This window comes from Fundulus heteroclitus, chromosome 14 (assembly GCF_011125445.2).
Source record: "Fundulus heteroclitus isolate FHET01 chromosome 14, MU-UCD_Fhet_4.1, whole genome shotgun sequence".
Lineage (NCBI taxonomy): Eukaryota > Metazoa > Chordata > Actinopteri > Cyprinodontiformes > Fundulidae > Fundulus > Fundulus heteroclitus.
This window is the reverse complement of record NC_046374.1, coordinates 15627479-15654636: the sequence shown is the minus strand read 5'-3', so window position 1 is coordinate 15654636 and position 27158 is coordinate 15627479. Positions and strand designations below refer to the sequence as shown.

Sequence of the window (27158 nt, the reverse complement as noted above, 5' to 3'; positions counted from 1 at the left end):
ACAACATCAAGCATGGGAAACATGGCAAAAAGTGTGCGTAGACGAAAAAAAGAAAGACTCAAACTTTGCCTGTTTTATTATTAGTAGAGAATTTAAAATTAGCTCAAGAAGGTGTAAAGTATTTGCTGACATGAATGTGAAAGTCAGCCATCGAGGGAGGAAAAAAAAAAACGACTTTTTTTAAACCAGGCAACAAATTCACAATTAGCCCATACTGTCAGTAATATAATATGCTTTACACTGGGTTCAACAAGAACATGTCATTTTCAGTTCAATTTAAGATTAAAAAGGTCCATTTTCTTACTAAATCGCTTTGATCATTAAAACGTGTTTTAGGCATTCTTTGATTTGTTTCAAAGAATCCTCGTGAGCAGAGACGTGTTTTCCCTCCTCCGTCTATCACCAAGTGCTGTCAAACGATTAAAAATTTTAATCACGATTAATCGCATAATGTCGATAGTTAACTCGAGATTAATCGCAAATGAATCGCATATTTTATCCTTTTATTTCTGAAAGTGTTATAGCCTGTTTGGGCATTTTAATATGCAATTTTGCAATAAATGACACTAATAAAATACATGCTTGTACAAAAAATATTTTTATTTTATTATTTTTCAAGCACTTTTCAGAATTGGAATGAAAACATCCTGGTGCCAAATGTTAAACTCTGGACTATAATGGCTATATGACTAATCATGACGCCCTGATGTTTACACAGTGTGTAAACAAACGTGTAAATAAATACCATGCCGATATATTTTTTTTAGCCTGTTAAACAAAGATAGACATGGTATTCTGCACCATGTAATCTACTTTCAGCAGTTATCACCGGTTATTACACCGTAAACTGCAGAAAATACGGGCAGAGTTGCTCTGTCTGCCTTTAATACCGTCGGCTTGGGACTGATATATATATATATATATATATATATATATATATATATATATATATATATATATATATATATATATATATATATATATATATATATATATATATATGATTGGTTACGTCCTGAGGGCACACCATACAGGCCAGGGACAATCCAGCCCTGGTTGAGAAAGAAAAAGTCATTTAAATGTGTCAATTTTCTGTTTGGCAAAACAGTGGACAAGATAACACTTATGAGGGTTAACGTCTTTTACGCCTTTTGATTCAGTCATGTAATTAATTATTTTGCTCGTCTATTCGCTCTTGGCACATAGAAAATTTTATGCTGAAGGCGGGTCATTCTTCACTGATAAGGTTTTGTTTCAACAGGTGCGGCGCATGAGAAGCATATTTCTGCAGTGTAAGCAAATATCTGGTCCATGCAAATGTATTCAGCAGCAGCCCTATAATATTTCTGTCTTTTTGGTACTTTTGCTGAATTTTTCCCTTAGCCATCAGCTCTAGCAGCAGGTTACTACAGACTCGTACTTTTTCTTTGCTCCGTTTGTCAGCTTCAGTCTAGCCCCAGCATAACCTGTGTTATTATTAGCCATTAGCTTCTAAAGCCTTTATAAATTACCAATGGAAGGAGAGAAACCGCTTTGTTTCAATAATATTTGCAACGATAGCGTAAGCTTATGTTGCCCGGGACGATTGTTACTTCACTGTTATACAAGAGGTTAACAAGTGGCTTTGTTCATCGCTCTGTCACATTAGCAATGTAGCATTAGCTTGTAGTGCTAGCACAGCTAGCATGTGGTGTTATTCAGCCTTTCGTTTTTTCCCTACCCGTCTGCCTGACAGGGAAAGTACCTCCGTACAATAAGTTATCTTTATCCTTGTCGGCTAAAGAGGGCCTTCTCTGAATGTTGATTTTAGAACCGTTTAAAGGAGAACTATGGGGTAAGATAACTCAAAATAAACGTATGCATAGGTGTCTGGATTTGTAAATGTAGCTCAACATATGTGAATACATTTAAGATTTGGATTTGTTCCTGGTTATTAACTCATACGAATTTGTGACATCAGATGTTTCATCTGTGAGAATACGTGTGTAGAAGTTACAAATGCAAGTTACAAAGTTACAACTTTGCAACAGTACAAATCACAAATTTACGAGTACGAGTCACAAATTTACAAATACGAATCTACAAACCCTGATGAAACCGTTTTACACCAGTACCGGTTGGTGGCGGTAATGCACCTGAATGTTTTTCGACTAACTGCCATTAAACAAGAAGAGAGAGAAGACGAGAAGGCAGCATTCTCACAGATGAAACATCGCGTCATTACTGCCACCAACTGGTAGGGTGTGTAATAGCTTCATCAGGGGAGTCGTACTCGTAAATTTTGCATTTGTACTGTTGCAAAGTTGTAACTTGTATTCGTAATAATGTATACATTTTTATAGGAATTGATAGGATTTTTCTTAATTTCCTTTGAATAGCTGGGTGCTTTGGTGTGACTTTTTTTTTTAGTTGCAACATTGAGGAATTAGGTCAGACTTTAGAGCCCTGTGTTTAATCTCAACTACATTATATTTGAATACATATCTATTCTAATCCACTGTAAATATTTGACACTCATTTTAAAACCTTCAGTTCAGTTACAGATAAAAAAAATGCTTCCAATACATTTTACAAACCAGCAACTAGTGCATCTCTGATAAAGCCTTTCTCTAGTTTATTATTAAAAGGCAGAAATAAATTATTAAAATAAAGGGTTCCAAATTTTTTGCCTGAGAGTGCTAAAGTGCTTAGAGGTAAATCAGTCGTCATGTAATAATGGCATAAAATACATATCAAAGTATAGAAATCTTTTAGATGATCTCCATATCCACTTTACTAACCACTACAAAGTCCTTTAACTTCAAAGGGACCGAGACGCAGTGGTAAAAACCTTTTCCCCATTTGACTCTAGTTGCACTTGATAATTGCGTCAAGCTCGGTGGCTGCGAGTGTCATAAGATCGCATGGGTGCGCTGAAATGACTCAAGGCGAGATTATGACCTCAGGAGCAGCGCACTTCAGAGGGCATCCCAATCAAAGGTTTCCCTGAAGCTGAGCCTCTTATAATAATGTGTAGTAACCTGTTTTTTTTTTTCTTCTGTTTGACTAATGCCATAGACCTCCACGCAGAAAGACGAGGTCTATCTGAGTTAGACGAGTCTCTGCACTGACAAGAATCAACTTCCTGATATCCTTCTACTGTGCTAGCGCAACACTTAAAAACTCGCTGAATCGTGCCTGAATGTGTTTCAGAAATTAGTTTTGAGCTGCCAGCACAAAGGTTATGCTACATGATTCAATACTGCTTCGATGTGCATTTTTACATTTTGTCACATTTTGGAAAGGAAAACATTTAAAGGGTCCCCAGCCTCCTTCTGAACGGGTAACACAATCACGACTCCCATACGCCAGGTCAAGATTTTCACAAGCATCTTTTTAAGGCTTTTTGCATTACAGACCAGCAAAAGGTGGAGCTTAATTACGAATTTGAAGGAAAACTAACATTTTATTTTCTACCCCTGAGAAGTAGGGCTGAACAATTAATCGCATTTTCAATATAATCGCGATTTAAAAAAAAAGGCAATTTCCAAATCGCAGAGTCTGCAATTTTTGGCTATGTAACAATTAGGGAATTAGACACGTCCATTAGGTGTTGGTAAAATGTTTAAAGTGGGTTTGCCTCCACATGGAAGGGAAGACAGTTGCAGCAGTGAGATAATCTAATTTTATTGTTTTAGAGTTTATATAATCATACATAGCATTAAGTACAGGTCAATCAGTTTAATACATAGACTTGCTTGTTGGTTGCTTTATGTTTAACAAGGATTCATGTCCAAATCAACTAAAAGCTGTTCTCTTGAATAATATTCTGATTAATAGAAACATTAAAAATTCTTGTTTAAAATAGTCCTTGTTTACAAACATCTTTATTTAGACGCCATTTTTGTTGCTTGTGGTTAACGCAGAGAAAAGTCAAAATTTTAATTTTGGTTGAAATATATTGTAGGCAGAACACAATCATTTCTGCACCGAGTTTAGATGCTGCGGGTCTTTTAGCAACTAATCCACATGGCGAGGAAACAAAATTATTTGTTGTTTGTATATGTTTAAAAAGACATGATAAATTAAACTGTAAAAAAATTGCATTAAATCGCAATATTAAGAAAAAAAAAATCGCAATTAGATTATTTTCCAAAATCGCTCAGCCCTACTGAGAAGGAATCAGAGAAGCTGGCCCGTGGCAACTCTGGAGGAGCTGCAGAGATCCCCGGCTCAGGTGGGGGAACCTAGTGTCAGGACTCCTAGTCGTGTTGCATTCCACACGTCGGGCCCTCGTGGGAGAGAGGAAGAAACCTCGCAACAAGCCATGCTCACAGCAACCATGTGGAAGAAGAACAAAAACAAAAACACAGCACCCTGAGGACGCAGCAGACGGCACAACGAATCATACAAACGCACGGCACACTTTCTGGATCTTCTTTGCTCTATCAAATGTAAACACAATCAAAATAAAAAACGGCGTGGAAAGGCTTTAAGGCACGTTGACGTGTTCTTACGCCGCCGGATACGTTCCCGTGCCGAGCTCCAGGACAGCTCTAAGAGCAACAGCGGTGTGTGGAGGAGGGAAGGAGGAGGAGGAATAGCGTAGGACTGGGGCCACAAATAATGGTGTCTGGTTTCCCTGCCTGAAGGGTGATAGTAGATATCGTCGCTCCACTGAGCGGCAGCACACCTCACTGCCAACACCGCCGAGCAACACAGTCGCAAATATATGGAATCGACTCCGAACAAGTGCCCCCGTTTTTTCCACCATGAAAGTTAGCAGTGCAGCTTTAGGGCGGGACATCTTTGTCCTTCCCAGATCCAGTAAAAAATAAAAAAAAAAAGCCAAGGTGCTCTTGACCCGGTCTGTTTATGTAAGCAGTTCAACACAAGGACCAATAAATGTAGAAACACAATTTAAAGTATTATTTCTGCAACAACAGAGGAATACTTAACCAATTTCTGCAGCGGAGCAATGGAAACAATACAGATAGCCACTAAAAGCACAGATGAGAGATATATATTAGCCATTATTCTTCCTGGTCGTCCATGTTTATTTACTCTGAACACACGTTTGACTTTGAGAGGATTCGCCAGGTTTCCCGTCTGACATCTGAATGATCTCAAGAGAAATGTGGTGTGCTGAGCTTGTCGTCTGACCGGACACTAGGATTGTACGATTTAGCCAAAAAAAAAAAATCTAAATAGAAATTTATTTCAACCATAATTGTGATTGCAATTTAATTTGGACTTTTCTCTGCATTAACCGCAAGCAACAAAAATGGCCTGTAGATAAAGATGCTTGTAAACAAGGACTATTTTAACCTGCTTGTTGAGCCGGAAATCAATCCTTGCTGAACATACAGTGCAATCAACAAACAAGTCTATGTATTAAACAGTTTAACCGGTACTTAATGCTGTGGCGAGATTCCTGAAAGTTTCTAGTAAAAAAAAAAGTATGATTATATAAAATCTAAAACAAATAATACAATTAGATTATCTCACCGCTGCAACTCTCTTGCCTTCCATGTGGAGGGAAACGCACTTTAAGCATTTTACCGACACTTTTATCCATTAATTGTTACACGGGCAAAAACTGCAGTCCTCTGCGATTTGAAAAGTGCGTTTTTTAAAATTGCGATTATATTGCAAATGCGATTAATTGTCCAGCCATCCTGATGTTACACACTGTACAAGCAAACCTGTTATATCTAAGATATTGTTATCCTTACGTGTGCTGTCTCTCAGGCTTTGAAAATCATCTTACATGTCACTAGTAAGAACTAGTTATCCTATCAGACAGTCTGTAGAGATGAGCCGATGGAGCTCTTCCTGGCAAACACGGATGTAAAAATGGTTTTTGACGTTTTACCAGCCAAATCTGATCTCATTAATGTTTTTTTTTTTTTTAACAAACACATTTGATAAAGAATCTGCTGCAGGCCCTTTGATGGAGGCAGATGCACAGAATCCACCAGAAGATCAGATTAACTCAAAACACGATGAATGTGTCATTTGATTTTAAGAGAACTCAAAGAAGTGGAAAGCAGCGGATGCTGGTTGATGCGTTTATTGACCAAACATGGCGAGCGTTTTTGGTTTAGATGATTTTAATGGCCGGATTTTTTGCCAATCCGGCCACCTGATCTTTGCACCGCTAATAATCTGATACAGAAGAATCATCTTAGACAATTTAATGAAGACGGGCTACTAGCAGGCGATGTCCGAAATTAACTGGCCAGTAGATGTAAAGACCGACCGGCCAAAATATTAATTCTGACTCCTGCTAAATATCTCCATATAATCCCGCTACGTAATAAGCCTGAGCTACAGGCTAGTTGTTAGCAACTAAAAATAAAGTTTTCTGAGCGCTTAAACCTTGCCTTTAAGGCCCTCTTACTCGCTGTGGCCCGGCCAAGAATCTGCAGCATCTGAAAGCCAAGAACAAACTTCCCAGAAAAAAGAAAAAAAGATGAGAAAATAAAGTAAGTACGTGGAAACAACATGTCTCACCAAGCAAGTGAATGTGCGTGTCAGGGAAAGAAATTTGGAAATCCAAGCCCACTGGCTGCATTAGTGCTGGCAGCCTGTTGAGAAATACCTGCGTGCTGATGTCACGGCTCCGAACACACGGCGAGCGTAAACAACCGGCTTTCCCTTTAACGCGCCGCTCGCTTCCTCTGCTGCACTCCGGCGTGGCCTACAAAGCGAGCGTATTTATGCGGAAATATCTTTCACAGGCACACGTTTGATCATTGAGGAAAAAGACAAATGTCACGGCGAGACATGCACGTTTTGAAGACGGGGCGCAGATGAGGACAAAAGAAGAGAGACAAATAAAAAGGGAGGAGGAGAGGACGGTAACAGGGAGGCTGGCTCGCCGCCTGGCACCGCCGCCTGGCATGTGCCGGGCGTTTGCAGCAGCCCGCGAGGCGCGAGGAGGGAAGAGCTGCTACAATGTTGCCTCCTAGCAAGTGTGTTATTTCTTTGAATTAAAGACTTTTAAGCAACCAGACAATGTTACACAACAGGACATGCATCTGTTTACATGTGCCCACAGCGATTGGACCAATAGACGCGGTACAACGGCATACAGGACGCTCTGCCGGGTGTAGCCAAGACGTTGGTAAACTGGCTGTGCTTCTGTTAAATCTGTCTCGTTTTATTTTTATTTTCCACCACCGTCTCGACCCGTTCAGTTTAGAAAAAAAAAGGGCCCTTGATGATGATCAGTAATGGTGGCAATTCAATTCTTTTACCCCCAAACTAAATGTTGTTTTCGTCCTGCAGATTCAGTATCGTCAGTTTTTAAATATATGTGGGGGGAAAAAATATATAATTTTAATGCGGAAAGCATCCGATCACATGGGTAATAAATAAGATGTCGGCAGCACAGCGCCGTCGTTGAGATGTCTGAGAAAACTCAGAACACAGAAGCTACAACTGCACCAGAGACACAAAGAAACAAAAGAAGTTACTCTAGTTGTAGCTTTGAAAAGTTAGACAAAATTACTTTAGATCAGAAACCTCCAAAGATTTACCTACTTTATTTCTTATCATGAATAGCAACAATTAAGTAGAGTGACTTTATGCTTTCTGTATGTTTGTTGATATATGAAAGAAGTCTAGTCAAGGGTTTCCTTAGCTTATTCCTTTATTCCTTTGCAATGCTTTTATTTCCCTATGTAATATTTCCCTGTGTAATGTTTTTCTGTTCATGTACAGCCCTTTGAACTGTCTTGTTACTGAAATGTGCTATATAAATAACCTTGCACCGATCAGGCTTTTACCAGCACCGATTTTAGCTTTCCTTCAAGCACTGATTTCTGTCCAGTGACTAAAACACACACACACACGACTCATTTGTGCAATCTTTGTGTTAAATAAGCAAACACCGAAGAGAAAAACGTGCAGCAGGTGCCATGAAAGAGCACGCATCAAGCAAATATCCTTTACTATTATCTAAGTTTTTACTAAACTTACATCAAAGCCTTGAAGTGTTTAATGAACCATGAGCAGTCGACCCCGGCTCAGAGCCAATCAGGAGAAATCTGTTACGATTATCCATCCTCTGCCACCTGATATACGCGTCGATATTACAAACTAACAACTTTGCTCGGTTTCAAGCGCAGCTCTTGGAAAAAAAAACAACAACAAGAACAAGGGGCCAAAATCGTAACAGAAAGGACAGTTTTAGAGAAACCTTCTGCTGGAACGGGCCGAAAAAAGGCCTAGAAATCATGTCCAAGGTTACAGCACACCTGAGCCAAAAAGAAACATACACACTTCAATGTCATTTTTTTTGTAATTCACGACAGTAAAAAGCCATGATCAGAATCTTGAATCTGCGGCTGACGATGAGGAGGCTGACCCTCCAGGAGGAGTGACTACAGATGGCTGGAGGTCTTGTAGGTGCCCGGAGACGTCCCACCGGGGGCAGCATAAAAGGCAGCGATCAATGGCGCGCGTGTCTCTGTGTGTGTGTGTGTGTGTGTGTGTGTGTGTGTGTGTGTGTGTGTGTGTGTGTGTGTGTGGACGTGGGTGGGTCACATCAGTCTGCCCTCAAAAAGCACACACACATGCACACGAACTGCTCCATCTGTCTTTGACATGGGAGAGCTTAATGACAGAGGCAGAAAAGCCCAGAAGAAGAAGAAGAGAAGAAAAAAAAAAAACAAGGTCTCCTCGTCCTTCTTTCCTCCCTCCCTTCATTTTCCTTCCCTCCATCGCTCCATCCCCCCTTTGACCGCACTCTCCAACATCAACCCTCCATATGGAGCACTCAGGACAGACTTTTTTAAAAACTCATCTTGGCCTGGCACACAATCAATAAGACCTCTAGACGCGCTTCTACTTGCACACCAGCTCCACACTTTAATGAGTGTAATCTGGCTCAGAGGCTGGAACATACTAAGCAAGTAGAAACTGCGCTGCCTGCGCACACACACACACATACACACACAATATGCTCTGAAAATAAAGTAATGACATTTCCAGCGTGTGCCGCTGGTTCCGACCGGCGACTCGCACACGAGCGCGGCACGATTCCTTCGACCGGCTCTTTTATTTTAGTCTTTTTGGCAACTCTGACCGCTTATGGCCTCCACAGGCAAAGGTGGCGCAGCAACGAACGTTTGGCTACGATCAAACGACACGCTCAAAATTTAGATTCCCTAATAAACGACTACAAGCATCGCACTCATTCAGTGCCTTAAGAAAAATAGCAGAGTAAACATTTCGGTGAGTGTCTCTGACGTTTGCAGGGCTCCAGGAAAATCCTTCCACCCATTCTTCTCTGCAAAACAGCTCAAGCTCTGCCGACTATGAGGCCTCAAAAGATTTATTTATTTATTTTTTTGGTTTATCAAAGAAAATTTGTGGCTGTGACGTGACAAAATGCCAAAAGGTGCGAGTGATTTGTCTCCTAGAGTCAGGAACTGGGGATGCCCTCTGGTGTGAGTGGAAGACACCTGGTCCGCCTGGTGGAGCGAGCACGCCCAAACCAAACCAGCGCTTCTGGAAGCTGAGGGAAGGAGCGCCAGAAGGCGTACTTTTTTTTTTTTGGCCTGTTCAAAACCAGCGTGTCATTTCTAGATTCATGTGATATCCTGTTAAAGTCACTAAACAACCAGCATTGAAAGGAGTCGGCTTGAGGTGGTTAGGGCACCTCGTGGGGATCCCCATGTGGGTGCTTCCTTTTGGAGTTTTCTGGGCGTGTCCCACCGGGAGGAGACCCTGGAGAAGACCCAGAACTCACTGGGGGTGGGGGGAGGGGTCTAGCTATCCTGGCTGGTCTAAGAACGCTTTGGGGCTCTCCAAGAAGGAGCTGGAGGATGTTGCTGGGGAGGGGGACGTCTGGGTTGCTCTCCTGGACCTTCAAAGTTGTTTTGTGACGCACATACATTCGGTGCGGAAATGACGTCTGCAGGGTTTATGCTCTGTGCGTCTTTTCCTCCAAAGTACCACTGTTCTGGTCTATACTCCTAGACTCTAGGGGGCAGCACTGGACTCCCACGGCAAGTGTACTACACCCCACGACACGTAGAAGTAGAAAAACACAGTCGCCTCCTACTTTCTTCCAAGAGCGACAACAATTTCTGTTCTCAAATTGTTAACTTGTCGATCAACTCGATCTATCGTCGGCCATGTTTTTCCTCGCCGGACTGAAACCTTTGGCCGCGCAGAGGGGCGTGGCAGCCAAAACCGCGTCACATGGGCGCGCGGACCTCCAGGCTTCAAGCTCCACTCAGTCCCTAAAAAACAGGTGACCTCTTCTTGTTAAGTCCCCCCCTCCAAACTGATTTGCCTTGGTTAAAAAAAGAAAAAGAAAAAAAAAACAAATCAAGAAAATAACAAAACAGATTAACAGCATTTCTCTTGGGTGCGACGGCGACCTGGGCTGGAAAGTGTCACAGACAAAGCTGAAGGCTGCGGTGTCAGGAAGGTGAGAGATCATCTACATTTTTATGCATCTGCGAAAGAAAACACATCTTCGCACCTTTTCTAATTATGTGACAAAACAGAAACACACACATTCGTTCCGACTTCCTTCTTGCCCAAAGTCACTGATAAGAGGGTGTGAATATTTCAACATAACCTCTAGGTCCAGTCCTGATGGTTTCTTATTCATGAATCAGTACACAGTGTAAGTGTAGCAAAGTATCCGGGTAAATCAGACATGTTAAGCCACTAAATACCTACCATCCAAACAGTTTTCTCTTACAATAACCACAGTAAAAAAAGGAATGTTGCGATCATCATAAAAATACGGTGGGATTCTCTAAAAGGAACAAAACGGATCAGAGAAAACTCCAAATAAGGGGGTTTAAAACCAGGCAAACGAGGCAAATTTATAATAGCAGAAGTTATGTAAAAGTGATCATCTTCTCATTAGCGGTCCTCTTTATGCAGAGATTAGATCCTGCAGTGCTCAGAGACAACAACAAAAAAAAAAAACAACAACTAAAAAATGAAAATGCTCGACACGAGACCAGAACGGACCGAATCCAGCATGTCCGCGCTCTAAAAAAGAACATGGCAGCATGCCTTACATTCCCAGAGTCACATCTGAAAGAAACCCACTAGACGGCTGGATGAAATGTCCTTCTGACACACAAGAACCGAGGCGGAGAGGCTTGGCCGCAGTGTGAAGCGCTTTTTATTTAGGGAAAGCCAGAGGACACGAGCGCAAACGTATCGTACCAACACCCAGGGCTGAACGCTTCAGAGCAGATTCCTCGGACTCGTTTTGCTGCACCCTACACTTACCGAGTCCAACAAGAGCCCCTCTGTGCGCTGAGAGAAATCTATAATCGAATGAGGCCGTCTACAAGAGAGACGGGCTGAAAATAGAAATCAGAAGTTGTTGCCGTAGCCCGATCAGATAAAAGGTGTTAAGTTAAATTTGAAACACACACCGTAAAGATCCACAAGTTCCCCCCTTAGAGGGATGCTAAAGACTTTACTGAGGGCTAACATTTGAAGCTACAGCTTTTAGACGGGGCTCTACCAGATGCCGAATCAGGAGGCGTGTTATTAGTTCATTTACAGTCATTTTAAAGTGTTAAATACTAAAAGTCGCTGTTGATATGGGACAGATACTTCTCAACGAAAAGGAGGCAGGGATGGATGGAGGAAAGGATAAAGTGCCAAAGGAAACCACCTCTGGAAATTTTTCTCCCACATACTCTCACATTTGTTTTTCCAAACCGATACCAAAAAAAAAAAAAAAAAAACAGTCACATCAGGTTTCCCTACTTGTCCAGACTGTCCAGGAACCCCGCCGGGGTGCAAAACATGTGAACCCACCAATAAAGAGTTTCTTCCCCTTCGTTTGTTACACCGCATTTAACTACTGATTGATGTATCTGAAGCCACAAGAAAACTGCATGTCACAACAGACATGATGAGATCTCACACAATCAGACGCGGACGATCAAGGCACAGTGGAGCGCGACTATAGATCAAAACACCATTTAGAGGGGGGGGGGGCGGGGGCTGAGAGGAGGAAGATGACATGAAACGACTCGAGCGAGATCTGAACCTTGAATGAACTACCCCCCCCCCCCCCCTCCCTCCTCCATCTCTCTCAGCAGAGCTGATGATTCACTTCTGAACTAGAAACAACCCAGGGGGGGAAATGAGGACGCTGCATCAACCACAGCAGTACTGTGGTGGCTCATGTTTGGCTGTAAAGCACAGCTTAGTGCGGCGGGCATGTAGCGCATCTGATAGAGACGCTTTGAGCCTCTACCCAGAGGTGCCAAGACGTGTGGAGATACGCGAAGCACAGAATGATTCGGGCCCCGTCCGCACGGAGGCGAGATTAGGAGCATCCGCGAAGGCGTTTTTGTCGTTCAGGCAGATCTGACATTTAGTGGCGGCAAAAAAAAAATCATCTTTTTTTTAAACCGGGTCCCAGAGGGGAAGTCTGAGCAGTGTCTTTTATTAACGATATATAGCCACATTATATGCCAAAAAAAGGACCAAAAAACGGTTTCATAATGATAAAATAACGTTATATACACCAAGCCTTACAATGTTTTGATAACATTGGATAAATATAGCCCCAGCTCTTGGCGCGATTCGCAGATATAAACAGATGTGGCGCCATCTAGCGGCAGTATCGCGGAACTGTCATAATGCCGGTTTGCTTAATTTATAAATCAATTGTAAATAAGAGCGTAAACATTTTAAAGCGCGAGCAGTCTTTTCTTAAACAATGACTTCTTGGATCCATCTCTCTCTGTAACCCGTGTGCACCTCACTCTCACAAACAACAAAGATGGCGTTGTTCGGTGTTGCGTTCATGCTAAGGCGAATATTAGCTTCGTTCTAGCTACCGCAGCTGAATCTGCTGCTCCTCTTCCTCAGCCATGAGCTCCAACGTGCTGCAGAGAACCACAGGAAGTGCTTTTGGATCCACATCGGAGAACAGCGAGGAGAAACAGTCGCTGTGTTTACTTCACATGAGCCGTCACGGCGCCACCAACGGGCCCGGCATACCTACTACAGCTTTTTCAGTGTCGCTGCGTCTTCCCGTGTGGGCGCAGATTTTCTCGTCATTACTACACAATTTATCACCAAAATTTGCATTGGTTAAATCCCAAAAGTCGGTTTTGAACAATCATAATTCGCCGTAGAGTTATTTTTTATGGAGTAAATCCTCTGAAACGACAGCAGAGAGCTCTCTGGTCCTGGTTTTAAGCATCGAAATCAAATGCAATATCTAAAAGGAAACAATTTCCGATCATTCTGCCAAACACCCGAAACAATGCAACACTGCTGCATCTCTAAAAAGACAGCGAGAGCCTTAACTTGGGCAGCGTTTCTGGGTTTTGATCAAAGTGACCACCGTCTCGCCCTGCCCTTGCCACAAAGGCACCGACTGTACTGCAGTCAGAGAGGGGAGAAGAAGAAGAAGAAGAAAAAAAAAAAAAATAGTAGAAAATAAAATTCCTGGCAGAACCAGAGAGAGGGAGAGTGACCTTTAGCCCACATGCTGAGAGACGAACCTAAGCAAACCAAAGCGAACGCTGAGAGCGCTCTCTCTGTTTTTGTGTACATGTGCAAGTTTAGCAATGAGTGTGTCGGCTCAAGGCGACCGTCTGGTTTCGCGGCGGGGAAGGAGGATGTTGTTCCTGCTACTTGTTCCTCTTCAACCCACACTATCTTTGTAAAACAAAACCAAAAAAAAACACATTAGATGACAGGGGTTCTGAAATTTACCCTACATCCACATTGATTTGATTAAAAAAAAAAAAAAAAAAACTTGCAAAACACGTGCAAAGGACCTTGTTCATCGCAGAAACGAGAAGCTATCGGAGGATTCAAAACCAGGTCAGTGTCCTTCCATGAGCTCATCGACAAGCCCGCATACATTCCCCAGCAGCGCTTCGACAACAACAACAAAAAAAAAAATCTTTGAAACAGTAGACGGCAACGACGCGCTTGCGGGCCACAAGTGCAAGACGATCAACCGCAACATAAACAGCCCTCTCATTAAGTTAAAAGAAGGCCATTGTTTTTCTCAACCACAATCAGACATTTTTACGGAACGGCACACACGTCCACCGCCTCATTGTGATCCGCGAGCAGAGAGGCCAAAACCCCTCCTGACGTCAGGAGCCACAGGAATGCCACCAGGCGGATTCTTCAGTCAGAAGTCTCCACCAGCCTCGGTTAAACAAGCAGACAATGCGAAGAAAACATTTTGCAGATAACAGCTTTTCCCTTCCTGGAATCTCAGCCTCCTTTTCCTTCGGCTCGTTTTCTTTTTTTCTTTTTTCTTTTTTTTTGCTCCGCTGCATTTTAGTGACACTTGATAACTCCCTGGTTGCTCTTACTCCTGCGGAGGAGAATGGAGAACGCAGGCTCGCTGATCTCCCCCCAGGGGGGGGCGCCGTCACTCGCCGGGGCCCGCGGCCAGGAGCGGCCTCGCTGCCGGCTGGTTTCGCAGAAATCACAGGCTGAAATATGATTTCTTTTCTCTTTTTTTTTCTTTTTTTTGGAGCTAAACAAATGTGCACTGCTATTTCAGACAGTATAATTAGAGGAAACTAAGCAGCGGTGCAACAAACTTAGATGGATTTGACAGAATCTTATATCTACATAATCACAAAGCGCATAGCATCTTATTGGTGCTGCATCGATGAGAGGGAAAGAAAAAGACACCTGGTTGGTAGATCTTTTCCTTCAGAAACAAAATGTAAAATGTTATCCAGCCCCTATGTGTTGAAACTTGGTAGAACCCCATTTCCCTGTAGTGCAGACAGACACAAGTCTTTTAGGGTACGCATCTATTCTCTGCACGTCTGGGAACTGAAACCTTTGCCCGTCCTGTTGGCAAAACAGCTCATAGTCCGTCTGTCTGTCAACAACAACCCCCGGCTACAGGTGAGGACTTTGGTAGGAACAGATCCACGATTTGAACATCTGCCCCGCTCCCAAATCTTAGCCAACCTCTAACAAAGGTTGTTGTTTTTTTTTTTTGTTCCATCCATCTTCCCATCAAATGTGACGGCTGTTACGCTGAAAGTTGTCAAAGGCGCGCTGCAGTTTGACTGTCATACTGACGCTCAGATTTTAATGCGCGCTACGGTCAGTGTGACGCAGGGCGGTACGACACGGATGTTCCAGAGCTAACTACAGAAGTCAGGAAAGCTCCTGAACGTGCATCATCAGCGCAGCAGCTATAAACCTCAGGAACAACATAAGCTAACGCTAGCTGCTACTAGCTTGACGAACGGATCATCAGCAGGACTCTGGAGAGCCAGACTGCGGACAGAGGAGCTGATTCAGCCATTTCTTTTAGGCGTGTTGGAGCAGGGACACATCTAAACGCTGCAGGACACCAGACCACCCGAGGACGGGTGTTTTTACTTTGGGCTTCTTCTCTGATTAACGCTGAACTTGCCCAGAATTTACTTTTCTTTCTTCCTTCCACCCGACAATTACTTCTCACTTTGTTTTGCTCATGCCCCCCCCCCTCCCAAAAAAAAGAAAATAGAATAAAAAAGGTTTTGTGGCAGTGGTGCAACAAAACATGGGATGTATTTAGCAAATAAAATGTATCTTCCTAGCCGGGCATTACCGAGGTCTACATTAAACAGAAGCAAAAAAACAAAGGCATACGAAGAAAAATATTGAATCAGTAATTTGCCCAGAGAGGGTGAGTTAGCGCCGAGGTTATCAGCAAACATTATACAACGCCACTAACAGCCCCGGAGGCTATAAACTGTGTTTGTGTAAGCTTTAGCATGTGCAGCCTTCCTGCTTCAACCCTCTCCTCTTATCTTCTGCAGTAATAGTGGCGGTTGCTCACAACTCGGAGGTGGTGCCATGAGGGGCTTTCCCGACAAGGGAGATCCCGTATATATATATATATATATATATATATATATATATATATATATATATATATATATATATATATATATATATATATATATACACACACAGGGCCTTGTGTCACTGTGTGTCGACACCGAGGCGAGAACAAAAGCGTGGGCTCAGTTTCATCGAGGATCAAACTAAACGGCGCTGTGTTCAACAGGCAGACGAGCTCTGGAGCAGCCTGGCCCTGCGACGCACCACAGTCTGCCTTCCTGGACGTACAGGATACAGACAACTGGATCACAAACACACGTTCTCTACTTTCAGCTTAAAAAAATAAATAAAAAGCCTCGCTGGTTTTTTTTTCTTCACGTCAGCTGCTCCCGCATAGGAAGTAGGTAGGAGGAAAGTCTGCCCGCTGGGGCGGGGGTGACCGCTAACGGAGTCAGACGGGGGAGCGCCGGCCAGTGTTTTGTGAATGAGACGTCCTGAGTGTGGAGGGGACGGCGGGTGGGGGCTCAGCACCGCTGACAGAGGAGAAAGTGCCGTCCTCCCCCTTGGCCAAACTGTAACCGCTGTAAAAACGGCGAAGAAATGAAGGGACGGGGGAAACTGGGGAAGTGCTGCGAGGAAGTTGCGGGAGGCTGAGGCTCAGCGTCGGAAAGTCAAAGAGGTAATCCAAAAGAGCGCAGAGCTGAATACTTCTGCTGTGCCGACTTGTTAGCCGTCTGTCTAAACCAAGCAGCGAACACGGATGCCAACAGCAACACGGAGGAGACCTGAGGCTCTGATGCCAGGTCCGCTTGGAACCACCACAAGCTCTTTAAAAATCTGCCTTTAAACTGTTCTGCACCTCCTTTACCGAACACCGACAACACCTCCTAGCACAGATGTAGAAATGCCCTTCTTCCTGTGATTTTGCACTGCCATACTTCCACCAACATGAAAGGTTTAAATAGCTCGTTTCTGAAAGGCCTGATACTGATCATGCCGCCGTCTGCGGGTGTTATTTTCCGGTTTTTAGCACCGCTTACTGTTCGTCTGGCTCTGATCTTTGTAATTGGCCTTTGCTTTAACTTTATAAAGAAATATGGACAATTTCTGATACAACTCTCCCTGGAAGAGGAGACCAATGATAACTACCTGGATAACTGTCTGGTGTGAGCTCTTTCACAATGATTTTAACATCAAGGACGTTTGTAAAGCATAGCTGCTTGTTTTCATTAGCGCTTAGTGCCGATACGCGACCTACCAGCGCGTGCAAATGGACGGGAGGCGATATGTGCGACATATTTAAGGGGTTTTTACAGCCTAAGTGTGTAGAAAACAATTTCACAGCAGTGACAAAAACACATTCTGACATAGAAGCGACAAGTTGCATTACAAACTCACGGTCCTTGCCAGCGTGTTTCAGCATGACGGGGCCGTTACGCCATCCGTCAAGCTGTGTAAACGGTGTTTCTGAACAGTTACCTGCTTATTTGTGCATGTATGTGAGAAGCCGTGGTATGAAAACAGGTTATTTTGACAGCTAAGGCTAACACATACTTCCTCTGCAGGGACAGGGACGCACAGCGTTCAATTCTTCATCGTCAGGATTTTTTTTCCTTTCCAGCATAACGGGGGAACGGCTGGTGCGTCGCCTCGCCGCTTCTCTGGATGGATTCCCGCAGCGGAGCGCTGTGTGGTTCAGCTCGAAGGGGGCTGTTCATCAAGCTAGTAACAGCTAGCGTTAGCTTATGTTGTTCGCGTGGCTCATAGCTGCGCAGGTGCACGTTTAGGTGCTTTACTGACCTTTTTACGTTGCTCATTACACTCGTTGTTTTCTAATTTCAGGGCAATCTTGACAACTTAACGTAACGCTGAAAGGCGCTAGCGAGAACCCCGTGGCGTAATCTTGGAAACGCACGGTCCTAATGCTAGCTTAGCATGTAGCACCGCTCAGCATTTTTGCTCATCTTGTCCGTCTGCCAAGGAAAGCTCCTCCGAACAACGCTTCTGTCTTTATCGTCTTGTTTTCTACCCTAAATACTAAATAACTAAATACTAAATAAGCCTAAATACAAAGCAGCTCATTGTTTGGTCAGGTGTGTGCTGCTGCCGGGAAGATGCAAGACAACTTGGGCAGATGCGAATGGGTCATTATAAATATTTTATTAAAGTCCGGAGTTTCCGCTACATGTAATTGATTGTGGTGTTAAAATGATATAAAAAAGAAATATATATCCTATATTATGCATAGCCTACGGTATATTTTATACTATTATACTAATCATAATCAGAGAATCTAAACCTTCAGGCTTATAAAAGTGTCATAAAGCTTTTGGGGTGTTAGATACTGACCTTGTTGGCCACCTCGTTGTACAGTTCTGTGGTTAGTCAGTTTTCTCTAGTTTTTAACATCCTAAAGTTAGCTAATGGAAAAATTGCCAACAGTACAACTTTATCACATTTCTAATAAAGGATGCAGATTTCAATCAGTTGTGTGCTAGGATGTCTGAGGTGTGGCCAATCAAAATTTCAGACGAGCCAGCAATGACGCTTCGCCTGTGTATAACTCTCATTCTTTTTTTTCCCTATTACTAAAAAATATTTTTGTGCATCTAATCTAACAAAAATTACATTTGTAGATTAGCTACACACATGCCTAGGCCATTCATGCCGAAAGAAAAAAGGCATGAAAAGGTTTCGCAGGTTTTTTTTGTGCAGGAACTGAGCTCAATTTCCAGGGGAAATTTTTTTTCTCAGCTTAGGCTGCAATACGAGACTAATTGCAGAGAGAATTTTTTTTTATAAAACACAGAGCAGCTACAGTAGGCCTCCATGCTCCGCCGGACGCACAGAAATGCGGCTGCTTGGCAGCTACGGGTCGGAGCCCACACCTCTGCAGGCCCGAGCCATTAATAAACAAAGAGCCACTTCCACGCAGCGACAGCGGGAAGGTAAAAAGTGCAGGTACGAGCTGTACTGTGTCAGAATATCTCGTCTTAAGCAGATGTCTGGAGAGCAAGAACGAGGAGTGCCAAGCTGGCAAGGAGCCAACACAAATTACGCAAAAATGTGCATTTCTATCCCCCGCGGGGGTTTCTCATGTGGCCGTTCCCCCTGAGACAAAAAAGCTGCAACAGGGAAACCGGCGAATAAAGACACTGAGTCAGCTTGGGTGTGTGTGTGTGAGTGTGTGTGTGTGTGTGTGTGTGGCTTAACCAGGCCCTTCCTCACTTGACCAAACAAGTTGAATCTGAAACCTGAACGAAACGACAGCCCTCAGGGAGGGGAGGGAGGGGGGTGGGTTGGGGGGGTTCAGTCATGTGAAGTAACAGATATGTATGAACTCCCAAAACAATGGGGCACTGTATGAACTAAAATAAACCCCCTAAAGTTGTCACGGCAAATTTGCTCTGCCTGCGGTTTTTGCTTGTGATTTCTGCACTCGCTCACCACCCGACTCCCCCCCAACCACCCAACCCCCCCTCTACCCACCGACCACACGCCACACACTTTGAAGATCTTCACAGCTCTGGTTGGACAGGGCGATGCGCAGCCATGAAGGCTTCAGGACGCTGCGGCGACGCTTCCATCCACACAGGTGCGTACCTGTTCCTCAACGCCGCAGGTGAGGGGGCCGACCGCGTGTCCACGGGGGCGGTCGCTCTGAGTGGTGCAGAGGTCGGGGGGTGGAGGGGAGGGGGGGCATATGTTTTAGCTCTCATCTCGAGCCTTTGCCACCATAAAGGTCAGCGCTTCGACATCTGCTGCTCTCTCTGAATCGCTCCCTTTTGAAAGAGGACGCAGGGAAGAGGAGACGACCCCGGGGAACGGACGGATGGAGGGATGGATGCACGCACACGCCGACTTCAACGTGCGGCCCCCGCTCACACCCGCTAGGTCGGATTAAACCCACCCCCCTCCCCTGAATCCCCTAAAAGCCACACGCTCGGGGCGACAAGCACAAGGACGCGAGTTTGTGTCGCAAAGAGACGCTCAGCGGTATCGCTACACCAGAGCAGGCTCTCTGCTGCTGGTCCTGAAAGAGGGAGGAGGGAGGGGAGGGGAGGAGGGAGGGGGGCGCTAAAAGGAATCCCGTCCCCGAGGGGCACAGTGAGGGCGGAGCGCTGTTGAAATAAGTGATTCCTGCCTTTATAAATCGCAGGTGAACAGGGCTCCTCTCTCAACTACACAATCAGCTGCGCTGGAGAGCAACGGTGGGGAGAGGAAAACCACTGATTCAACCGTCTATTCCCATTTTTTTGTCCTTTGCTCGCTCTGCACACAGAGGACAGGAGTACGGCGAGATTAAAGAGGACCGACACGACCTGCTCAGACCAGGATGGTGAATGTCGCAACACAGAAAGGGAACGACGCTCGTCATTCGGAGCCGAGCGTTACTCTATTTACGGACCAGTTTTGTAGAAGAGGTGACCTGGATAAATTATTTTAAAAAGTCTGCAACTGCTGTTGCGTTCACACATACAAGTCTTGTGGCTTGTATGTGTGAAAACAAGACTCTCCGGTGTGACAAGAATCCAAAATCCATTTCACACGCTTATTTTGGGCTTTAGGAATTTATTGCAAATCCCCCCAACTTTACGTCGATGTGATCAAGTCGTCTAAACGCGATCGTCGATAAATAACGTGAGCGCTTTACCAAAAGTGCTTTTAAAAACTTGAATTAAAGTCAGGTGTAGCTTTGTTTCTTTTCCTGTTATGCTTTCATAATCTTTCACCGTCAGAATATATCATTGAATGAAATGCTGCCTTTTTCTCGAGTCCACACACCAAACATCATGATTATTTAGCCGCATGCCTGTCTTCAAAACATTCACTCAAACTTCTCTGTCGTGATTTACAAAAATGTCAGAGGACACGTGTATTCTTCACGTCTCAATCAGGACTTTAAGCCCCAGATGGAGGTACAAGTAATTTAAGAATGGACATTTCCCAGCCCGGTTACTCAGCAAAGATCAATAACATTTATGTGCCTGAAAACTGAGCAGACCGAGCTGAATCAATAGTACACGGTCTACGTTAGTGATCGTGTCCCGTTAACGCGCTCACCGCTCACTTCCTGGACGCTGCTCCTCGTCCTGCTAATGGACTTTCTGCTGTACACGATACATTTTGGTCAATGATACATTTTTCTAAAAAATATTGCTATAAGTGGTATTATTGTCATTTGGAGACCTTTTTCAACTAATACGACAACGGCATACCGGCTCAGACTAATTAAGCGAGTGCCGTCATTTGGTTTAAATCCAAAAAAATAAATAAATGCTTGCTGTCCCACGGGAGGCTCTCATGCTAAACTTTGAGCATTTTAAAAGCTTTGACGTTTGAGAGCAACAAAACGATCGGTAGCGTTCCCGTCTGGAAGAAAAACCTCCCGGTCAACCAAGCTAACGCGCTAGCTTTTATTAGCTTGACGCACACTACGCCGCCCGGTTAAGGGCTGCTGCACTCCCCCTTCGAGCTGCCGCATCGCGCAACACTTCCAGTTTCCTGTTCCGTACGCAACTCCCACAACCCACCAGACAACTACCGTCAGGATTAACTCATTTTCTGTGGGAAAGGAGAAGGGAGGGGTGAGCAGACACCAATGCAGCGCACTGAAACCCTTTAGTTGTCCTGTCTCCGAGAGAGGAGACGGAAACACAAGGGGAAATAAACAAGCATGCCTACCCAAATTATCAAGCTTATTTTAATTAATCATATTATTAAAATTTAGCGTGCAATTAATTGATTTATTGATTAACACGACAGGCCTCACGATTCTAAAGGTATTCCTGACTAGACCCAGACCGCTACAGACGTCACACCATCTTCAGCAAACTCGGATCTTGCGCTAGCTCTCCGTTTTGATGAGACTTGTTGATGATTCGGTTCGTAACTTGTTTCAATGTCGTCCCAGTAGACAAACGTACCAGACAGCCAATGTGCTTCCATCCACATCTCTTGCGAATTTTGACCAAACTTTTAAAATATCGTAAAAAACAAAAATGCGCATCAGACATGTATCCATTTACTGGTTTATGACGAATTAACCAGGAGACGCACAGCGTAGCGTCGTCACGCGTTGACTGTAGTAAACAGGACATAGATGTTGCACAGACCACAGATCAGTAATGGAGTGAGACTTTAATGAATGTAATGTGTTTTAAATTTATTTTTTACTGATGAATCATAGAAATGCTCACATCTCTTCGTCAGTCCACACCTAGCTGTTGTTGCGTCCAGACACGTTAGAGCTTTACGGGAATATCTGAGAACACCGTGATCAGTCATGTGAGGTAGATGTTCGCTGCTTCAGAACAGATTCAAGAAATGTGTTTCCACCTCCACTTTAGCGCATTTAACATTTTTCGAAAAAGTCAAAACCCACCTCAAGCTACCGTAAAACTTTTTCTTGCAAAATTTTGTTTGTTAATTTGAATTTCATCAACACCTTCTGATGCGATACTTCAGAATGCACATTAGAAAACGTTGATGGAAACACGACTATTAGGAAGGCTGTTCTCCCGCTTCATCAGCAATGTGCTTTGAACATCGTAACATTTAGCGAGTCGCGTTTCAGCTGCTCTCTGCGCGTCTCTCCTGAGCACGGAGCAGATAGCGTCGCACAGACGAGCAGCTACGTACAGCCTGTCGCTGCGGGCACGATTGAAAACGGGGGAGAAAAGGATTGTCAATTCAATCTGAAAAGCTCGGGTCTGTCAGGTCGACAAAATGAACCGCGCAGCCGATGCCGCCGCAAGCCGCGCGCGCAAAACGAGACGGGACTTTAAGAAAGTGGACTGGCAAGTCGCAACGCACGGTTAGCCGACAGATCGGACCGGCGCTTAAAATTAAATCTGTCTGTATAAAAACAATCTACGGTTTTGCTGTGACATATAGAGGAAGGTGTAATCCCATTAACCCCTCCCCCGTGTCGGACCATTAACGCTCACTACGTGGGGCCAGCAGAGTCCAACAACGTCTGACGTTTCCGACCGTTGCTGTGAGCAGAAGTCTGCTGTGAGTTCAGGAGGACCCTTATGGTGTTTTAATTTTCTGCTACACCCCTCTCAGCCAAGCACGCAACCGCAACATTTTCCACGCTGAACCCCCCCCCCCCCCCTCATTAACAGGAACGCGCATGAATCTGCTGATATCATCAGGACAGGTGGCCAGCCACCCAGACCTGACCCTCCTGCCCTCTCGCCTGCCCCCTCCTCCCTCTAAAACCCACCGACCAAAATCAGCTCAGCTCTGCTGGAAAGCCCCAAATGAACATGCACAGCAAACTACCCCCTTCCTATCCACCCCCCCCCCCCCCCCCCCCCCCCCACCACCACACACACACCTACATGTCTGTCACCCTCCGAGCTGGCTACGAGGATTAGAGGCAAAAACTGGAAGCGATATGACTAATATGAGTGGGAAGTACAAGTTTTGGGGAGCTATTTTTTATTTTTTTTTGCCCAAAGCAGACAATTAGCTCATTTCAACCAGGCATCAATTCAAAGTTATAACCTAAAAGATACAATACCTGTGCTACTGATATTACAATAGTTTCAGGCAGTTCTATAAAGCAGGGTTTAAATGAAAAAGACATACTTTTCCAGGTTCAGAGGGTAATTAATGATATCTAACCATTTATGAGGCGCCTCACATTTCTGTCGTGTGGTAAAAAGCGTGGAATGGTCAATATGTGGACGTTAATTTTGAATTGTTAAACAGCAAATTCCTGTGCAACCCTGATGTTTTTACGCTCCACTATTTCACTCCCATAAATAAGAAGAGCTAGATCAGAGACTAAGCTCTGTTTTGACCCCCCCCCCCCCCAAACACGCCTCATCTCGCCCAGAGGGGACAGCCACAGCAGAGAAGTCAGCTAAAGGTACGTTTAAGTGCATTTTAATCACGCCTTTGGTTTTGCAGGTACCCGTAATTTGTGTCTCAGTGGTCTCCATTACCAATACTAACAAGAACATATAAAAACATTGTTTCCAATAGGTGGAAAGCAAACTTTAATGTTTCTATTACTCAGACACTCCTGAAGAAGCCGTGTATCAATTGTCAAGGGCAAACATGCCCTTTGCAACATGGCGGATGTGCCGTCTCTATGGGTCGGTGAAGCCAAACGCGGTGCCCACTTTTCTGTCTATGGGAGCCACTGGCAGGGCCGGACCCTCAAACGGACTGCTGACAGCTTGGTTTGTTAAGGAGGAGCTCTAACCCGCGATCTGCTCGTTCAAATGTCGCCACCGCCGCGTTACCGGATGAATCCCGTGCTACAAACCACGCGGTTTACCATCCGAAACGCAAACAGCACCACAGACTCACCCCGGTGTCGTGGTCGCTTCAGCAGAAGGGTTTAAGCCCGGTCGGAACAGCTGCTACCACTAACCCTCGGTGGTTTTAGCGAAGCAAGATATGGAGATGTTCTGAAGGCTGAAACTTTAAATCCTTATTCGCTCGTCCTGGAGTAAGACGTGTTCGGTGAAGACTTTGTTTCATCGAACCGAGCCAACATATGAGGACTGAACGTTTTCTTTGCTAAATGAGTCGCCAAACCGCTATAGCGGTTTTAAATTTCCACGTGTAGCATTGAAATGACAAGTACTCCCCTGTGAAATACACAAATCACTTTATACCGTAGAAAGAAAACCCTTCAATGAGTTTTTAATGAATAAAATAATGATGGGAAACTTTGTAATCACTTGACATTAAAAAAACAAGCATGAAATATTTTGCTAAAATTTATTTATATAGAATGAGTTTGGGTAATTTTTCTTACATTTAATTCATGAATCATATGATTAAGACATGAGATGAAAAACCCGGTTAGATTGGAACATCTCAACATCACAGCGCTCCTTTATTCCCCCTTATCTCGGTTGTGAAGAAGCGCTTTCAAGTGCATTCAGAGGAGCTATCCACAAAAAGCTTATTTTCAGTGGATTAAAGCGTTTAATTGCCTGATTCTTTTTACCCCTCAAGGTGTAAAAGAAAGATTCAGGCTTCCTCCTGTTGAAATGTTTATTATTTCACGTGTTCGTAGCGCTTAAATGAAACCAACTCCAAACAATTGCATTTATTTCACAGACATGACCACGAGGGCTCAGACAAAGGTGCGTGGGTTTCAAAAATAAGAGTCTCAACTTAACGTCTTCTCGTATGCCGATTTCCCAAACCTCTGACGAAAACCCTCTTGGGTAGCCTTATTGATCGTGGAATAATCCCTACAGTCAGCGCACAAAAACGGTGAAAACAGGAACGTTAGAAACCATAGTAGTTTCTCTAAGCTGGACAGAGCTTAGTAACACCAGAGATTTGAATAGTCTAACTATAAATGCGGTCGTTACATTTAGGTATATTCCTATCAGACACCCTACGGCTGCCGTCTGTGCTTCTATCACTGTTATCATTGCTACTGGCATAATCAAAAACAGGTTTTGGGGTTGCTACCGAGGGTTAAAGTTTCGAGAGTCCCTTTTGATAAAGTAAACATGCCCTTAATATCATTCATTCCTGTCATTTTTTATTATTATTTACATTTCCGCTCTGGTCAAGGCTCATTATTAAGGCTGTGTCCGACAGAAGCGTGCTTGTTGAATTAAATCCATAAGCAGTCTGTCAGATAAGGTTTTCAGGCGGCTATATTTTCCAGCCGTCTAGGGGGGGTGTGACTCCATGCTCAGACAGACAGCGAAGGGTCCAGATCCAAACAGAAATTAGATCTTATTTTCAGGATGAGAACTATAAAGTTTGATGTAAAACAAAAAAATAGGTAAACTAAGCCAGAACGTCATCTTTTAAACTGCTGTAATTATCCACCAACAGATGGAAAAAACCTTTTTTTCTTCCTAGCAGGTCATCATTCAAACACATTTTAAAGTCTTGATTTGTTGTTTTAATTGACATTTGTACGTGGACACTTAATGATTTTATTGCTGCTAAATTCATTGCGGGATTGTTTCTGTGTGCGTGGGTATTGTCTATGTTTTCTTCTCCCACCTTGCTGTAAGGAGAATTTCCTTAAGGGGACACAATAAAGTGATACTGATACCTACATTTTTTAACCTACACAAATATTATTGATATCAATCATATATGTATTTTAATTTTTAGATACAGTATACACAGCTATGTTAGAAATATTGCTGGCAAACATAAAAACTGCTCTGCTATGGCCCTAAATAACCCTTTACCGATTGGGTGTACTTTATGTAAACAGTGTGGTCAGCAGGAAAAATAACAGCCTTGACTCACAAAAGAAAGCTGTTGCACGCCTGTAGTTATCACTACAGAACCGTCACACAGCTTCGATCATCAACCACAAGCATCCTTAGACTTGTTTCTACCCGGGATAAGCGGAGGCATACATGCCAAGATGTAGGTTTGGTTGCGTCTAGATCGCGTTTGGAGTTTAAACGCACAGAAAGCCGACGGAAAGTACGGCGCTTTCCCCAGTGCGTGGTGCGGGGATTGGGGAGAAAGAGGCCAGCGTTATACCGCAGCAAAAAAATTTTTAAAAATAAATGGTTTTTTTTACGAACACAACTATTGGAGGACCCACAGATCACAAAGCAGCAGCGTGTTTCGGCTAGCGCCTATAATCGGACAGCTAGCCGACTCGCAGCCGCGCTGCCCCGGCTAACCGCGGAGCACGTTTCGGAAACAAACACCAGCGCTGAAATTCGCCTTTCCCCGTTAAACCCTCACCGGGGGAGGGGGGGTCTGGTGCTGGACTTGTCCCCAAACGACACGGTTTCCACTGGCCCGTGTTTAGCCCCACGGGCTAGCAAACGGTGCTAGCAGCTCTCCGTTGTCTGGCAGAAAAGACCACCGGGGGCGAAGTGACGCTAAGCGGGGGGCTAGCTCGCCGAACACCGCGGTAACAACAGTCCGCTCGGGCGAGAGCCGATAACCGCTCAGAGAGAGGGGAGAGAGGAAAAAATACTACCAGACACAAGCAGACTGCCTGAACACCCGGCTCGTTAGGAGGAGAACAAAAAAACACACTTTACAACATACAGGCAACGCGCTGTGGACATAAAACTGAGCAATTCCATCCCTGTAAGTTGGTTCTCTGCCTAACTTAGTTCCCCCCCACCAGACCGCCAGCCCCGATTCTTCAGACTCACCCTGTCACAACAGGCGCCATCTTCCACAAACTCTCACCAAAACTCCAATACTCGCGATATCCCTTCTCTCTCCGACAGCCCAACAATCCGCCGAGACAACAGAAGCAGACTGGAGGTGTAGGGATGACGGAGACCGAGAGAAAAAGGGGTGGGTGAGTAAGACTGAGAGAAAAAGGGGGGAGGAGGAGGAAGGATAGCAGCAACACACAGGAGAGA

The 27158-nt window shown here is 44.3% G+C and overlaps 1 protein-coding gene across 2 annotated transcripts in view; it reads right to left on the bottom strand.

The window, feature by feature from the left end:
* Positions 1–27158, bottom strand: part of rbpjb (recombination signal binding protein for immunoglobulin kappa J region b) — a 64008-nt gene extending 36850 nt beyond the window's left edge. Inside the window, exon 1 of one of the 2 annotated variants that reach the window (XM_036146382.1) lies at positions 26943–27158. In XM_036146382.1, the coding sequence (XP_036002275.1) occupies positions 26943–26962 (20 nt within the window). In that variant the 5' untranslated portion in view covers positions 26963–27158. The remainder of the gene's footprint in view (positions 1–26942) is intronic. The other variant, XM_012867671.3, reaches the window with a different exon arrangement.